The sequence below is a fragment of the Delphinapterus leucas genome, chromosome 4 (genome assembly GCF_059928025.1).
Source record: "Delphinapterus leucas isolate spDelLeu-1000000601 "Yukka" chromosome 4, BTC_Dleu_Yukka2, whole genome shotgun sequence".
In the NCBI taxonomy this organism is placed as follows: Eukaryota; Metazoa; Chordata; class Mammalia; order Artiodactyla; family Monodontidae; genus Delphinapterus; species Delphinapterus leucas.
The window spans coordinates 132,938,808-132,957,782 of record NC_143132.1 but is presented as its reverse complement, the minus strand read 5'-3'; the positions used below and the strand labels follow the sequence as shown (position 1 = coordinate 132,957,782).

Genomic DNA, 18,975 nt, shown 5'->3' with positions numbered 1-18,975 from the left:
AAGATTCCTCCAAAGTCTCTGTGTATATTACTGCTCTTGGTGCCTTGAAAGTACAAAAGAAATGCAGGTGACATTCTACTACATCCAACCCACAAAGCACTGGAATACTTTTAGGTACTAGATTGGATCAAATCCATTGCTGGAAATCCCATTTCTGTATGAGGCTACAGTGGGGGAAAAATATACTCTTTTGTAAAAGATTTTTTATTCACAAATTACAAAAAAAATTGTGACCCTGCCCCACAGTATAGGATGAGGTGTCACCATCCTGCTTCAGTAAGCCCCAGCACTTCTCCATCACGAGAATAATGTGATATTTTCCAAGCGTTTATGATATATAGGCCCTCTCACCTAATCTCTTTTCAACACTTATAAGGGGTAGGAACTGCTATTAGTCGAGGAGGCTGATGCAGGGGGGTTAAGTTACATGCCCAAAGTCATATTAAGTGACCTGAGATTAGAACTCAACTTCCAAAGTCCATGCTCTAAGGCTAAACCACTTAGCCACTATTCCAGATGGCCTCGATTAGGCTACAAGCTCTGTGAGGAAGGGGCTGGTTGGTCTTTTTCACCATTGTATCCCTAGCATTTGGCTCATGCTTAGCAACAGGAGCTCAAATAGTTACTGTGAATGAGTCTCAGTTCAGACTTAACTCTTTAATTCATTCCCAGATCTGCATTGAGAGCTCACAGACAGCAAGTTAGGTTACCAAAAGGAAGAAAATGCCTTCCATTCTGACAGGAAATAAGCAGCCAGTGTCTGACACTGCATTTCTAGAATTAACTTTTCTTTGAGAGTTTTTCCGCCCAGAAATGGAGCCTCTACCATCAACCCTGCTTCAGTTGCATTAAAGCAAACTTACTCTCCTTACTGCCTCCTTATTCAACATACACCATAACTGGCGTATAACTATTGAGGCCTCAAGGAGATGGGGGAGGAGTGGAAACAGAAATTAAGTATGGAATATTTTTGCAAAATGACAGTTAAGTAATTTCTGACAGGATCATAAATGGTACTCAGGGCAACGTTTTCCAAACATCAGATAAGCTTTTTAATAAAAATGTAATATTCTCTACTCTCTATGAATAGGTGCCACCTACTAGGTATTCCTGCCTCAGCATATTTTTCATCACCAGGCAGTCTTGGTACCTTTTTTAATAAAAGGACTATATATCCAGAAATTTCTGCACAGAGGAAGCAGCCATCATTCTGAGATAAAATATTTTGTCATCCCTACCTGGAATAGCCAGGAGGGGTGGCCTGGAGGATATGGAACTCAGGAAATACAAGTAACCTCTAAAGAGGGAATATGCTGTGGCGTTCTGCAAAGAATGGAGGGAAACCCATGAGTGGACTTTAATATGCTCTATGTACACATAGATATACATCTTCAACGTACTTCTTGGAAGCCATGGAAGCTATAAAACTATTTGAGAGAAAGTTCCCCACTCCGCATGGAAGCCACTTCAATGAAAGCATTCATGTAAAATTCATACTTTCCAGACCTCATACCCTCCCTAACCTAGCTTCATCCATAATGCTCTCATTCCCATCAAAGCCTCTAGGGAAGGCTTGATTCAGCCAGTTTTCAACATAAGTAACAGGGAAGGGAGAAGAATGTGTTTTCTGTTCCAGAGCACTGTCCCCTCCAGGGTGGCTCAGTTGTTCACAGCTACCATTTAGCAACTCGGGGTATTTCTGCTAGCTGGTCTTGTCTCTAGTTTGCTATACTAACTTCTACCCAAACATTAAAACTTTCTTTTAAAAAAATCAGTAACTCACTTTTGCTGTTCTTTCAGCTCCTTTGAAGATTATGAAACAGAGGAACCTGCCTCTCCCTCTGAAATTGGAAACAAAGGCAATAAAATAGTGACCTCAAGCCTTTCAGAGAAATGTGGAAAGCTTCAGTCAGTGGATGAAGAATAGCTGCCAATGTCTACATGAAAGGGAGATATGTATTTTAAATGTTTTTTTCTTGTGAAGAGATGCTGTAGTTTGCATATTGCTTTTTAAAGGCTTTGATTTCTGCAAGTGCGTTATCTGCAGCACTAGGAATTTTTTTTAACGTTTTTGAGCAATAGCTCTGGATACACATACCCAGTTTGGGAGACTCCTCCAATTTGCCTCAAACCTCTTACAGAGCTTTTCCTCAGAAGCAAGTAAGATATACATCACCTTCCAACGTCTGTGAATCAGCACTCTTCACCCCTGAATGTACCAAGGATCTCTTGGGAACAGTGCCAAGCACAGTTCTCTGCACAAAAGCAGGAGTTGCCTCTGTTGTCCAGCATCCCTGAGGCCCATCAGGGCTCCTATGGAGCCCAGAAGAAACATTCATTTGCAGAAAACTTGAGTCAAAAAATTCTGGAACTTGAAAAAGCAGTCAGGGCCTCCAGAACTGAATTAGCCCTGGTAATAAAAGCACTGCCAAAACATCTCAGAGACTTCTTTTAATTGTATGTGTACTGGAGTTCAAAGATCTTGAACTTAATCTAATTTCACAATGACCTGCCAAACTGCTAGTCACTTTACATCCTCAGGTATTGTAACCACTGGGCCTTCCAACCTTGCTGGCAAGCTCTAAATAATCCCTCCCCATCCTGACTGTGGATCTTATATAAAATCTGAAGAAAAACTTGTTAACTGAAGACACGTACAGAATATGACTCACACTTGGGGGGGAAAAAGTTTCCTTTTAACTCACCTAACATTTGTAGAGAATTATTGAGTGATTAATCTAAAAATTAGTTGATGTCCCATCTATACTTCATATCAGAAGACCTACTTGAAGACTTAAATAATTATATATGAAAATTCTTACTAGACATATTCATCACTAAATATTAGACTAGGCCAACAGTAAAGGCCTCAATCTAAACATTATTCCTTAACTTCATGTTGAAAAGAAACTATTTCAAGTATTGCATCCACTTCAGTATTTATCACAAAAATGGAAGAAAGCAGTGATGCCACCCATAAAGGAAAGCAACTTCATGTTTACTATAGTGGTAGATGTGGTCAACACAGAATACATTTTTCAGCAAGCCACAATGCAGCCAAGCCCCGCAATACTGTTGAAGATAAAATTGAAAATAAACTATTAAAAAGGATGGAAATTTCTGACACTATAAAAGAAACCCCCAAGAAACTTTTTAATATCCACTTCTGTCAAAGTCATCAAGTTTTCTCCTGGATTTTTTGTTTTAACCTCAAGTCCTAAATGTCAGAATAGCTTCCTTTGCACCCCACATTGGTTCCCTTGCTGGTGTGACGGCCAGACTTTGAAACAATCAAACCTTGGGCTGTGGTAGGCAAAAAGTGGAGAAAAGGAGAATTTAGGAAATGCACCATCAACTAGTATAGTTATTAATAGAGTTAGCAATCCTTCCTGTCAGTATCCTCCCAGTTTCCTGTTATTTTACCTTCATGATCAGAACTGACCTTCCATTTAACTATTACACAAAGTATTAAAAGTTAGTTTCTAACAGTTCACAAAGAATAAATAAAAGTGACTAAATTTTTTGGAAACACTACAAAAAATAATCTAAACACACTGGTAAATTATTAGTATTAAAAGTGTTTATGTGGTACATGAAATTTACCATCTATCCCATCCAACCTTTACCAGGGAACAAAAGCAACTTTACATTTTCAGATAAAAATGCTAAAAAGGTAAATTTTGTTAGAAGCCAGATATGGTTTAAAGGTTTTATTAGCCATAATGATCTAAACTATTTCTAAGACTCGGCAAAAATTCAGTTTTCCAATATACATTTGATTTTGGTTTTTTTTACTACATGGCTGTACTTGACCTTGTTTCTACTTACTGAAGTCCTCTTTCACTTTGGTCAATAATTGGTTTAAAAGTCTACAGTTATTATAAAAGTACAGCTAACAATATCATTCCACTTAAGATAGTGCTTTTAATTTAGGTTACCCAAAGTATCACATTTTCAGACGTAAGAATGTATTTCACTGTACTCCCTTCTTAGTATTGAATGTAAGAAATGTGAATTCTGAGGAACTAAGATATAGTATATATTTGACTTTCTGGTAAAGATCATGCAGAATATAATCATTACTGCCCAACTGGAAATTTCAAGTTATTACAATATCCAAGACTCTTGATAAAAGTTAAGTTGAGGGTATGATCTTAATGCTAGTCAATGAAAAATGAGTTTCATAGCATAACATTGCCAAGGTAATCAAACTAATGAAATTCTGTATATTTTCCCTGCATCTTATCTATGTCATTGTGTACTGTTCAAAGTGTTTATAAAACTCTAGATTGATCAAATGAGAGAAGTCATTTGCTCAACTTTTGGAAATGTTATGGTGTGTTTGGGTGGAGAAGCCTGCATGATTTAACTTTTGTTTTTGTTTTTCCCTTTTTGCAAAACTAAATAAAGTTGTCAAATATGAACTAAGATAATCACTACACACTTTTGGTTTTAATCACACTTGCAATTCATTTTTATGTTTGAAAGAGTAGCATTATAAACAAACTTGAGTTTCAAAGAGAATAACTCTTTGAACCCCTGGGAAAACTTTATAAAGAAAGATCTGGAAGGATAACACCTCATAATGAAAAGTGATTTCCTCTGGGGATAGGAATCTGGGTTTGGAAGTGAGAAGTTCACAGGGATCAAAGGAGACTTTAAGCCTTATATATAGTATATTCTTTTAAAAGAATGTGTAATTGTTATTTGGATACCTAAAACTAAATTTTTTAAAAATGAGGGAGAAAAATTAAAATACCATCCACACATTAGATTCCCATTCTATACTGTGAACTTAGTATTTTCTAAAGCATTTTATATTTGTTGCCTATGATAGGGAAAAGAAATTTTACTTTTCATCGGTTGTTAAACTTTTACTTTTCTTCAGCGAGGTCACCAACGAGTTATTTTAAGAAAACTAAGAACACAGTGAAGGAATTCTTTATCCTAGAACTGTATTACACCTCTGCTTAGAGATGTAGACCTATGGAAACTAATCAAAAAGATTAGCTCTAAAACTGTCAGCTCTAAAACTTCTGTCACCTAAGGTGAAAGATCATTGGATCATTTATGGTAATTACAAGAACTCAAAAGAACAAGTGAAGATGAGTCATATTAAATGCTGTTATTGTTTTGGTGGTTTCAAATCCTGTTGAAGTAAATCCAGTTACTTCAGTAATAATTTCTCAATCATCCCTTGTTAGCCATTGGTCAGCATTCCTAAAATAACTCACGGTATAAAGAAAAACAACGCAAAAATCAAGGCACTGTAATTAATACTCTTCCCCAAATGCATATAATACAGGCCATTCAGAGCGTGCTATCCCAAACTCCTCAATATTCTACAACATAGAATTACAAAACTAACATTTATTGAAAGATTTAAGGTGTAATACAGGTTTCCAAAAGTGTGGCAGTGAGAATACCAGCATAAAAAAGAGAAACTTGTGCTAAAAAAAACCTGAATTCATCACTGGCAATATTACATAACAATCAAGGCCCTCACATACTAATGATTTTCACTTTATCTATATTGCCAACCTCCCATGCATCAAAAAACAGAAAACTAAGATTATCAAACTTGGGAAGCAATAAAGTACTCAAGGAATTTTAAAATTGTAATATTAGGAAAATTTGGGAGATTTGCAAAATTTATCCTAATCATCCATGTGTACAATCTCATTTCTAGTCATTTTTGCAGTGATCATTAGTGAATAAAGAACAGATTTACAAGTTTATATAGCAGGGCATCTGCGTCCAACACAAAATTGTTACAAACTTTAGGCAAATACATGTTTCATAAGACACTGCTAACACTTAGAGGAATTAAATAAAATCCCGAAACTTGGAAAGCAAATAAAGACAAGACAACTAAGAAGCATTTTCCACCATTTACTCTTGTTATCAAAAATAGTTCAACTCTTCTCGCAAAACAAAAACAAAATAGTACATACTGGACACATACATCACATTTTTCTTCCTATGGCTTTAGCCCACCCCCACCCACCAAAAGAGACAAAAAAAAAAAAAAAAAACCCAACAACAACAACAAAAACAACTCTACCTGACCACATTCACAGAAAATGACACCAGGATACACTACAAAACAGAAGGTGTCATCTGCTCTGTGTCCAAAGGTTTCTTCTCCATGTCTTGTACTAGGTGAGTAACCATCATTGAAAATGCTGTGTGCCAAATCAAAACATAACTTCAACATATGTCAGATCTCAGGAGAGATGGTGAACGTAGTAGAAACTGAAAATTTTCCAGCAGTATTTTTCTTTAAATAAGCACTGTCAAAGCAGCAACTCTTCTTTTAAATCATAAGGTCATTTCTTTACAACCTAGTCAGTCCTTGTTTTATTTGGGCTGTGCTCTTTCAAGCAACTGACTAGATTTCCCTTCAACAGAATGTTGTGACTCACTTATCTCCCCCATAAAAATTACAGGGAAGAAGTGCATTTAAACTGAAACATAGTTTGTGCTTTACATGCAAAAGAGTATTCTAAAGAATATCCTCCTAAATGCACAGGCTTCATTAAAAGGCATTTTTATTAGGCCTCTATAAAGAAGTCTCCACAATGAATAGCACCCTAAAAAAAAAAAAAAAAAAGGAAAGAAAGAAAAAAGCATATTCAAAATGAAGTCTGTGGCAAACAGAGGAAACGAAAATCACTTTGAAGTGGCCAATGGCAATAGGTATAATGCATAAATCTGAGTAACTTTTGGAGCATTATTCTAAAATTATTTTAAATAAATCCCAATTTCTAAATAAAACATTTAAATAATTTTTTAAAAAATTCTGTCACATACCATAGTCTAAATTCAATTACCTTCAGAATAGAACTGTTCTTCTCCACTTCATTTATCCTATTAGAACATTGCTCAAAGTGAAGGATTTGTTTTTTTCCCTAGAAATGAGTCAGACTTAACTAAAAATGGGGATCAACTCAGAAGAGTTTTGTGGCATAAACAGCTAAAAACATCTGCAGTCTGACAGAATTTCAGTTTGTTCACTTTTAAAAGACAGATTTCTTCAACATTCTAATGAGGGGCAAATTTTCTTTCATAATACTGCTGATTTAAGAACTGCTACATACACCAGTAGCCAATTGTCATGATTAGAAATGGTATTATGTCAGCACAAAGGTTGAGCTGGACACATCAGCTTTTCAACAGGAGAAACATCAATGGCATCTGAAGGTAGCACTGAGTCTCCTGAACAAACTAATGGCTACTTTTTCACAAAATATGAGCACAATCTTTATGGACTGACTAGATACCACTTCCTTACATTTAATCATAAACTTTGATTATGCACAAAGCATGACCATAAACAGTGAGGTTAATGTTATTTTCCTTGCCAAAGTTCGTTTTGTATAAATCAGTTGCATCAGCATTTGTTCTCAAACTATGAGGTTCTGTAAGAACTAAGGACATATAGTTGTAGGGTTACTCCTCCATTATCTGCAAACTATTTCCCCGACACTAACACATATAACTTAGCAATGAAAACACTTGATACAAGTGATCTATATGCAGGAGCTCCGGCAAGTTAAACCAACAAAACCATAGCTGCCGTAAAACTGTAGCTATTTCCCTACCAGAGGTAGGTTTAAAGACCCACTGATTTAACAGTCGAATCTCATGTCTATAGCTTCATCCAAACTTTTATCATCATGTGTACTGGCAGCTAAAAACGTTGTTACTGGGGACCCTGTGACATTAATTACACTGGTGCTGGTACTAGCATTGCGCACAGCAATGCTAGTCACGTTAATGCCCAAAGTGAGCCTGGTCTGCTCCAAGGCCTTTTCTGGCACAGCAAATGCCTCCAGCTTCTTCTCCCCATTGGCCATATAGGAGTTTTGGCAGCCACGACATATACAATCTAAGCAGGCTTTGCGGTTAGAGTAGCAAGGGCAGCGTTGGCCGCGGCATGTAAGAACACTTGGATTTTGAGTAGCACGCCCACATTTACACCCTTTCTTTTCCTGGGGTTTTTTATACACAGTCTTGGTAGGACTTCCTGGCATAAAATGATGACTAGGAATCTTTTCCTTTACTGTTTTGTCTTTTTTAAGAATACCTGGCTTGGTTTTAGAGTGAGATTTCTTGGATCCATGTTCATGACTCTTTTTCATGCTTTTAGCAGATAAAAGTACAGTTTTGCTGATTTTGGGTGTTGTGCCTCCATTGGGAACAGTTGCTATAGGTTGAAGAGAAATTTTGCTCTCCCGTTTCACTGTCACAGGAGCAGATGCCCCCAATGTTGGGCCTCGGATAATGGTAGAAATTGGAAGTGGCTGAACTTTCTCACTGTCGCTTTCTGATCTGGATCGTTTTCTATTCAATTTTGCTACCTTCGGAGTTGCTGCTGTACATGATAACCCATGAAGTGCAGGACTGGTGGACATAAAAACATTATGGCTAAGAGACTGGGAAGAAAGCTGCAGAAAAGGTCCATTGGATACAGTGGCTTCCAAGTTGGGCTGCAAATTAGGGCAACAGACTTCTGTGTTTGAAACAGTTTCTAAGCTGCGGAGTACTTCCTCAACACTCAGTAACAAAGAGTCACCAGGTTTTATATCTTCACTGAAACTGCAAATATCAATGCCTGTGGAGCATAAGTCAGTGGCCACCGTGTCACAGACAGGTGGCAAACTGTCAGACAGATCCTCAGTTTTTATGTCAACAGTGTTACATACATCAATTGTATTTGAATGTTCAGGTGAAGGAATATTTATACCAAATCTATCTATTGAAAGCCCATTATAAGTAGGCAAACCATTGATAACAGAACTGCCAATAGCAATGCTGAGGGTGCTTTCAGATACTGGAGATAAACTAGCTTGAGGATCAGTTGTGGGTTCTGAGGTCGAAGGTAAAGGGGAATGTGTCAAACACAAAGTAAAGGATGAATCTGAGGGTTTTTCCGTCTCCTCACAAAACAATGATCCATCATTAAGCAAAGCCAAAATATCAGAAGAACAGTCGACTGCTTCTATTATATCCCGTGCCAATGTAGTCTGTGTTATATATTCACAGAGTTTTTTGTAGCAGTTCACTAGGATGCTTAACTGCTTGTTTTCCTCAAACTGCTCATAGTCTTTGCACCAGCTACATGAAGGCTTCATCATCATTTTCTTGCCTTTACAACTTTTGCAGACATAGTGTTGGCAGGTGGAGTTGGTGGGTGCAATAGGATCTTGTAGCAAATGTCCTAAGAGGGAAAAAGGAGGAAAGCAAAGATTTTAGTAAGATAAATTTATAATTTCATATACTGAAGTTGAGATTATAAGTAATCTATTAAAGTTAAGATGGAGTAAACTCACCAGACCAGATAACAAAACATGTATCTTACAGGAAACAGAAAAATACTCAATAGCTCACTTCACTTCCATGCCATATTCCCCATTCCTTTATCTCAAACAGAATCTTCCTCAGTCTGTGTTTCTCCCCCAAATCAGTATGTTCTGGTCCACTTTCTTATTCTCTTCTCCAAAGGCTAGAAAGAGGTGGTGATCAGTCACTAAAAGCACAAACTAGGCTTACAACCCTTGGGACCTCAACCTAACCCAACTGTTGGTAATGCCACAACATACTGAGCACAGTCATACTGTTTATTTTGTGTTAGACATGGGAAAAAGATAAGAGCAAGAGAGAGTTGTTAGTCCCTGCCCCCATTAAACATCCTTTGAGGGCATTAATCATTCAGTACAATGGCATCTTCATAGAAAAAAGTACAATTTCAAACCATTTCGTTTTATATACCAATCATAAACTAAGAGAAGACCAAAATATAGTTATGATGGAAAAGAACTATATTCATTTATTAAAAAAGGAAATATTACTAAATTCTTTTATAGAAAATCAAAATACAATGACAATGGAAATAAGTGTTTAAATGTAGTTAAAAAAAAAACAACAGAGTATAATACTGGGCTCAAATTCTTCTGACAGAATACACAATGACCGTGGTCATGAACCACAAGTATCCAAAGTATAGCAATATAGTATAAAAGTGAAAGTGATCCCCCAACTTGATATAACTCCTAAACTATAAATGATCTATACATATGAATTAAAAAGGGGAAAACAACTAGCTCCCCAAAGAAGCAACTGCTCATTGGTTCCCAATTCAGGACAAATAGTAATTAACTCAAAGCAGCACCTGTTTTCTTATATACATTACATAATTTAAGACTGGGACAGAAAGTACTTCTGGTTATAGCTAATGAAATCAGCAAACCCTCTCCCTTAAAAGCAACTATAAACCTGAAAATTTTTGACAAAGAGTCATTTTCACAACCAAAGACATAAAACCATCTGAGAAGCATTTATGTTTGAAAAACTGATTTCAGGTAAGGACAGTGGAAATCTGTGGTGTTCTGCTCCGGGGCTACCCAGGTTCTACCCTACCACCCAGCTCTATCACTGTTACCCTGTGAGAACCGGAAGCTGCTGTGATGGAAGGGGACTCATTCCACTTAGTACAGAAGACAATGCATAAACATGGAGGCATTATCACTGGAAGTGACTTGTCAGAAGCTGGCCAGTTGGGGAGGACAAACGGCTCAGCTCTTACTAGCCTGAGGTTACACAAGCTCAGGTTAGACAGAGAGGCCTCACACAAGATGGCAATTTTCCCCTAAGTTGATCTATAAATTCAATAAATCCCTTTGAGAATCCCATGTGACTTTTTCTTTTTTAAGAAATTAACAGAATGATTCCAAAATTCATATGGAATCACAGAGGACCTGGGACAGCCAAAATAATGTTGAAAAAGAACAAAAAAGTTGGAGGACTTACACTACTAACTTTACAATCTTCCATAACCATAGTAATCAAGACAGTATGGTAATAGCAAAAGGATAGGTACATAAATCAATGGAACAGAATAGAGAGTCCAGAAAGAAATTTACATTTATGGTCAACTGATCTATTTGACAAGATTGTCCAAATAATTCAACAGGGGAAAAGAGAGTATTTTCAACACACTGTGTGAGACACTTTGATATCCCAATGCCAAAAAATAAACATATATAATATACACAAATATTAACTCAAAGTAGATCATACACATATAAATCTGAGAGCTAAAATTCAGAAGCAAAGCAAAATGCAGGAAAAAACCATGACTTCGGGCTGGGCAGTATTAGATGCATCATCAAATGCACAAAAGGGGAAGAAAATTGTAAAATGGATATTCACAAAATAAAAAACTTGTGCTTCAAAAGTCACCATTAAGAAAATGAGAAGATAATCCATGGACTGAGAAAAAATATTTGCAAACTGTATATCTGATAAAGGGCTTACAACATGATACATTAAAAACACTTTATGCAAATCAATAAAAAGACAACTCAATTTAAAAATTGAACAAAAGATTTGAATAAACATTCCACCAAAGAAAATATATAATAAGCACATGAAAATATGCCAGTATAATTAGTTATTAAGGAAAGTGAAACTATGGCATACTGCTACACACCTACTAGTACGGATAAACTCAAAATGAGGGATAATACCAAGAGTTGGCAAAAATGTGGAGAAATCAGAACCCTTCTATATTACTGGTGGGAATAGAAAATGGAAAATCACACTGGGAAACAGTTTGGTAGTTTCTTTAAAAGTTAAACAGGGCTTCCCTGGTGGCGCAGTGGTTAAGAATACGCCTACCAATGCAGGGGACACTGGTTTGAGCCCTGGTCCAGGAAGATTCCACATGCCGCAGAGCAACTAAGCCCGTGAGCCACAACTACTGAGCCTGGGTGCCACAACTACTGAAGCCTGCGCGCCTAGAGCCCGTGCTCCACAACAAGAGAAGCCACCACAATGAGAAGCCCGTGCATCGCAACGAAGAGTAGCCCCCGCTCGCTGCAACCAGAGAAAGCCCACGCACAGCAACAAAGACCCAATGCAGCCAAAAATAAATAAATTTATTTTTTTTAAAAGTTAAACATTTACCATACAAACCAGCAACTCTACTCCTAGGAGCCTATTCGAAGACAAATGAAAATATACATCCATATAAAGAGATGTTTGTGAATATGCATAGCAGCATTACTCAGACAAAAACAATCCAAATGTCCATCAACTAGTGAATAAACAAAATGTAGTATATTCATACAAAAGAATACTGCTCAGCAATTAAAAGAACTATTGGTACAAGCCAAATCATGATGAAGTGCAGAAACACTGTGTTAAGTGAAAAGCCAGATGCAAAAGAGTACATTATTGTATTATCCCATTTATATAAAATGTCTAAAAATGACAGAAAAGCAGAAATAGTGATTGCCTAGGTCCGGGGGCAGGAGCATGGGTTAATTGTAAATGGGCACAATGGAACTTTTGGGGGTGATTAAAATGTTCTAACATCATATCGTGCTGATGCTTGTACAACTCTAAGAGTCCAACCTTCTTTCTACCCAATACAGGAATCCCTTAAAGTACCCTTGACTTAATCTAAGGAAGGCTGTAGGGGATATTAATACATACAGAGAGATGTGTACACGCTTAAAAGGATAAACCGTAAGGTTAAAAAGAAATACGTTGTCTACTGGGAAGGAGAGACTGAACAAAGTGAAAAGGGACAGCACTACACTATTCTGGGTTTAATCTGTTTGGTAGCGTTTAACTTTTAAACCATGTAAATATTTTACATAATTATATAACAAAACTAAAAAATTTAAAGGAAATTCCTACAAAAGTAAAATGTACCAAAACTGTAATTTCTTATCAAATTGATGGTATAACTATTCAGTTAACTACTTCAAATGACTTTAAAACAGAAAATTGACTATAACGTTACATCCTTGTTTTGTTTTCGGAAATTACATTTCCGAAATTACATTGGAAATTACATTTATTGATAGTTATTACAAAGTGTTAGTGTCTAATTGTAGGATAAAGTAAATGTTGATGTCCTTGAGAATCTAGATATTTTTTTTAGTAGGAGGAAGGAAGTCATAAGATGTGAAAAGTAAAAAATCCTGTAGTCCTGAATTTCAATTGGATTTATCAGTATGAACTCATGTTTTCATCTTAAAAGTACATATTTCCTAGCACTCACTATACACTGAAAAGGCGTGGCAACAGTGGCAATGAACTCAGATAACCATGTTGAAAAACAATTTCTTGTTCAAAGGAATCAGAGCTTCTTGGACAAATGGCTGATTCTAGATCTGTGGCATAAGTTAGACGAGATGAGTTTTGATTACCTTCTTATGCCGGAAAGCAAGGAAACTATCAAAGATCCGAATAACATTAAAGGGACTCAGGAGCAAACCTAAGAGGTTTCCAGTGACCAAAGATGAGAAAATCTGAGCATGCATAAATGCAATGGAATATAAAGCACACCTAAAATGTTCAAATCTCTAGAGTTCATTTAAAAAAAGGAAAAAAAATCAGACGCTAGTGAACCAGCTCATTAGTTTGAAAACTGGTAAATAAAGAGCAAGAAGCAAGTATTTATTCTGATTTACCTTACCTATATATAACTAAACCACCAAATAACCAAATCACAGATGAGAAGTTTCTCTTTATGGGAATAATGTAACTAATAAATGAAGAATGACATAATTTGAATGTCATCATTTTATAAGCCCTAATGATTTGCAAACTGTACAAGCTAAGTGATAAGTAAGGATTACCTCTTCTGGCCTTCATTCCATCACTGATTTTCTTTTCACCAGTCATGTCAATCAAAACCTCCCGGGAGGTACCAAACACCTTTAAAGGACTTACACCCTCCACATCTGTGTATTCTTCTATGAGATTTTAGGAGACTATGCCTAATACTAAGAACTGAAAATAGGTTAGAAAACACAAAAACTATCACTTATTGATTCATAATTCCACCACCACTGAGTTCCTAATAACTTCCACTATGTGGCCTCATATTACCTACTGGATTGCCCAACCATTCCTCAACACAAATATTTGAAATTTTAATCTATCATTAAAGATGCCTATAGGCAAACTTGTTTTATGCACTCAGCTAAGTATCCTAACCCTCAAAAGCGTCCCAGAGGGTTCTCTTTACACCTCACAACAAAGGCAGCTCCAGTGATACAGGAACAAAGAAAAAGTTCAGAGGCTTCTTAGAGCTGGGGTAAGTGTTAGCCATATACTTACTACATGTCCCTAAGGAAACTCCTCCCTGCAAAATTAAGAAATGTCAGATAACACTTTTAAAATTGTAAATATACATCTTATACTAGAAAGTAAAATGGATGGGCAATCTTAGTTAAGCGGAAGCGCATCACTTACTGGCAGACTGTGCTATAAAAACTGGGTAGTATTTGGGGAAAGGTTTAATTTGCTTTAGCTTACATCATGTTCGCTATAGTTTCACACTCAAGTACAAAAAGACTTGCTCAAAACACATCTTCAGACCTTAAAAATTTATAGTTTATGACAAAAAGTTTTCCCACTGCACTGCCTTGAATCCTTAATCTGCAATATATCACAGGAATTATCTTCCTTTACATAATATTAATACAAGTTGTCTTCTAACTAAATGAATTTGATATTATGTGCGCCTGTTTAAATAATACTAAATGATGCTATACTGACCCTAAAAATACTAAAGACTAAATTTCATTTTTACTCTTCACTTTAATAGAAGTTACTAATTCCTTTTTTATTCTCCCTCTCCTTCACTTTTCCCAACCCCAAATCACCCAATTATAATTTGAGACTAAAATTTCATTTTAGATTACCACAACAGTCATTCTGGGAATTTCTGAGAATACATAAATATTGGCAAGAAATTTGCTAAGATATTTAATATCAGATTTTTTTAATGCTCTTAGCTTGGTGAAACTTTTTATTATAGTAGTTTCATAAAGTCAGAAAGTAGTATAATTAATTTTCATATACCTATGTATACCAGATTCAATAATTATCTAGATTATGCCCCATTTGCTTCATCTACCCATCTTTTGTTCTTAAGTATTTCAAAGCAAATCCCAGCAAACCTCTAAATACATCAGTATATATCACTACAAAGTACATTTTCTTATGTAATCGCAATGCCATTATCACACCTAACAAAATCAATTATTTAAATAAATAATTAAAGCCCTAGAAAAGGGCTTTAATTCTGGCATAAAAAAAAAACATTCCAAAAGTTATGTTCTTCTCAGTAAACATACTTTTTAGCCATAAAAGTTCCTTCTATTAAACAGATTTAACATAGACATTCAAATCACTACTTTACAGTATTAATAGACCAAAGGTAGCACTTGGACTGGTTGCCACGCACTTTATCCTTACCCCTGCGAAGAATAACTGACAGCATCAAGAATTACAAAGCAGCCTAAGTTTGAAAGAGATACCCACAGCACCAAAATAAATAAGCAAGTAGGTCTCAAATCAGCTTGCCCCTTTCTCCATACAAGGGATAGGCACAACTCCTTAGTATAAGCAAACAAAGATATGATTAGTTTTGGCAAACTCTTCTAAATACATAACTGATTCCAACTTCGAACAAAGCCACTGGTAATTCATTCACTTCAGAATACCATTGGTAAAAGTGGACCATACTATTAATGTTATGCTGACATGCAGACTACCAAGTAAATTATGCCTTAACTGCTTCTGAAACAAGATCTTTTATTCTCCTTTGTACAGTGATTGTGTTTAACCCCACTAATATCCTGACCAGATGACTGGGGGAAATTAAGTTTAAGAAGTGCGGAGAGAGGACACAAGAAAAAATAAAACCAATAATGGCTAAAATGCTTAGCAAAACTTAGTGAATGACTAAAAAACGATCTTGTGAACACTGGACCTGGCAATAATAATTATCATAAAATAAAACCTACAAAAGCTACAATAGGTTAAAATCTGACAGGGACAAACTAGATGTGAACAACAACAGAGAGACTACAAAATCAATTCCTCATTCTAAAGCTTACATGGAAAAGAAATGATCCCAATGAAAATAATTTCAGTAAAATGAAAACTGAAAAAAGTGGAAAATGGTTTAAGGAATTAAACTATCTCAATGGCTTAATTTTGTCGTTTGACCAAAAAAAGCATTATATAATTCTAACAGGCACAAAAAGAGTACTGATCAGAATCAAAACATTCTGTATTTACCACCACTCCTTGTCCAGAATTCCTTCTCCTGGTAATGCTTCTATTACAGCAACAAGGAATGCCTAATCAAAAACCTCAGATAATGCAAGTAATTTTATATAAGCCTTATTTGTTGTTGATGAGATGACACTTCAGGATCAGGGAAAATTAGCCAAGTCTCATATAAACAAATCCTGACGTCACTATCAGAAAGCAAAAAATGCACACAGGCAGGTCATGGTTAATAATTAAAACCATCATACCATTTCTCCAAGAAACATTCTTGGAAACCAGAGTATTAAACAGTCAAGGAATTCGCAAAAATAAATAAATCTTATGATACTTAGATATATGGTATATACGGAAAAGTATCTGGAAAGAGGGAAAAAAATCAGTATAGAACTCCACAGCTGTCAAATATGTGGTATCCTACAAAAGAGAGAAAGCAGTTTTCTGCTTTTACTGATAATGTAAGCAACATGAAACAGAAGGGATATCATATAAGATACATTTCTACATACTAACTCAATAAAATATGCTTTCCATCACAGCTTAAATTTGCTTCCCAACAAATGGACCCACATCAAAACTGATTAGCAAAATTAAAGGTTACCAGATACTTATATTAAAGCTCTAAGGCAAAAGGAGGAAAAGAATAAAAATGAAAAATTTCACTTGCTAAAATATAATAATTATATTCATTGAGATTTTCTTAAAATCATTACTAAAGGAACTTTAAAAAAAATAGTACTAACTGGTTATCTTAAAATACTCAAAAAAGTAGAATTCTTAAATAAGAAGTTTCTAGGTTCACTTATGTTACTGATTCTAAAGCCAATTTCCTCAGCAATCACTACTGAATAAGATAATGTACTTTTCATCAGCCATTCCTTTCCAAATGGCCTAAATAACTGTATTGACCACCTAAATACAGACAGTCACACAGACAGAAAGAAATACAGAAAAAGAAGAGGGAAGGGGAAAAAAAAAAGCTTTATTAGCAGCAAAAAGAATTTTGTTACCAGCCAGATCACATTGCTGTGAAACTCCTGAATCCAAGAGAGGACAGTAACTTAAGCAATGACAAAACATTTCACTTGAATGATGACAAGTGGCACACTTGGTCTTGGAAAGGCACTCTCAAATGTTGCAGACATAAAAACTTCAAATATTTTGTTCAGAAACGCAGTCTTGGATTCTTCTGCTATGCAAATCTCTCCTGCACCATAAGGGCAAGACTCTTTTTTTATAGACTCAATCTGACTCAATTTGTTTCAAATATACGTCATACGTTTCCATTTTCTACAGTATGACCAAAAAAGAAAAAAAATCTTTGTCCAGATTTTAAATTTTCTCAAGAGAAGTCAATAAAGGGACTTCCCTGGTGGTCCAGTGGTTAAGACTCCACGCTTCCACTGCAGGGGGCATGGGTTCAATTCCTGGTCAGGGAACTAAGATGCCACATGGCAAGGCCAATAAACAAACAAAAAAAATCAATAAAACGTGTGAGCCTGATCTCAAAGCGGGGCGGGCAGGGGGTGGCCTTTAATTTACAAAAGGTGATAAAAATGAAACTGCAGAAACACTAGTAATGAATGATTGGGCGGGGAGAGGTCAATTAAATGCCAAGATCTTTGTTCAACATGTTTGAGAAGGTTCCTTTTTGTTCCATTACAAAACATGTTCTTTCTAATAAGAATTTTTTTCTGTATGTTTGACACTATACAAATTGATCATTTTCTTTCATTATATTACGTGACTCTTTCAACATTTACCTATTTCTCATAAACATGAAAAACTGGTAGATGTTAAATCCTCTGAAGCAGGGGTTCACAGCCTGCTAGGAACCTGGCCACAAAGCAAGAATCAGCGAGCGAGCAAAGCTTCATCTGCCGCTCCCCATCACTCCCCATCACTCCCCATCACTCGCATTACCATCTGAACCATTCCCCCCTGCCCCCAACCGTGGAAAAACTGTCCTCCCTGAAGCCGGTCCCCGGTGCCAAAAGGGTTGGAGACCGCTGCTTTAAACTTTACAAATCTGTTACAAATCAAAGAAGTTTTAAAGTTCATCATTGTTGGAAGTCAGGTTCCTAGGCAGTGAAACTCTTGGGAGAGAGGTCAGTGTGCTGAAAGTTTATCAGGTGAGGAAGGAAGGGGCAGAAGAACAAATTAGGCTGGGATGTATCACAACGAAGGCCTCAGATGACCCCACAGGGAGCTCTGAAGCTGGGAGGGCTCTTCAAGGTTGTTCTATGGTGGGACATGGGAGCCAGGTCTTTGAATGCAGGCTACTCCAAGGAAGGGGATGTGAGCTTGGGTGAGTGGCTCCCTTCAGCCAACAGCAAATCCCAGGGAAGTCTGACAACCCCAGCAACACTCCCACTAACTAAGAAAATGAAGTCCTTCAGTCCTGAAGTGGGGATTTGGGTAGTGTATACATAGCATCCACTACAATTAGTAATTGTAACTGTCCAAATCTGATGAATATGAGTAAAAAAAAATTGTAATAATGATGATGTACCTTTAAAAATGACTAGCCCTTGGGCTTCCCTGGTGGCACAGTGGTTGAGAGTCCACCTGCTGATGCAGGGGACATGGGTTCATGCCCTGGTCCAGGAAGATCCCACATGCCGCAGAGCGCTGGGCCCATGAGCCATGGCCACTGAGCCTGTGCGTCCGGAGCCTGTGCTCCGCAACCGGAGAGGCCGCAACAGTGAGAGGCCCGCGTACCGCAAAAAAAAAAAAAAAAAAAAGACTAGCCCTCCATTCCTTAAAGCTATAAAGTGACTAAATATCTAAGTTCTTTCTAGCTCTAAAATTTGATGATGCTAAGATTTTATGGCAAGATCTACAATGTATCAGAAGTCTTGCATTTGAATACCA

General features: G+C 36.5%; 2 protein-coding genes across 8 annotated transcripts in view; one reads left to right on the top strand and one right to left on the bottom strand.

Annotated features, from left to right (window-relative positions):
* PPP2R3A (protein phosphatase 2 regulatory subunit B''alpha) overlaps positions 1–7,018 on the top strand; it is a 227,870-nt gene extending 220,852 nt beyond the window's left edge. For all 7 annotated transcript variants that reach the window (XM_089910056.1, XM_089910051.1, XM_089910054.1 and 4 more), the window contains one exon: positions 1,801–7,018. In XM_089910056.1, coding sequence (XP_089766182.1) covers positions 1,801–1,927 — 127 coding nt within the window. In that variant the 3' untranslated portion in view covers positions 1,928–7,018. The remainder of the gene's footprint in view (positions 1–1,800) is intronic.
* MSL2 (MSL complex subunit 2) overlaps positions 5,879–18,975 on the bottom strand; it is a 36,516-nt gene continuing 23,419 nt past the window's right edge. Inside the window, exon 2 of the mRNA XM_022582557.3 lies at positions 5,879–9,223. Coding sequence (XP_022438265.1) covers positions 7,632–9,223 — 1,592 coding nt within the window. The 3' untranslated portion in view covers positions 5,879–7,631. The remainder of the gene's footprint in view (positions 9,224–18,975) is intronic.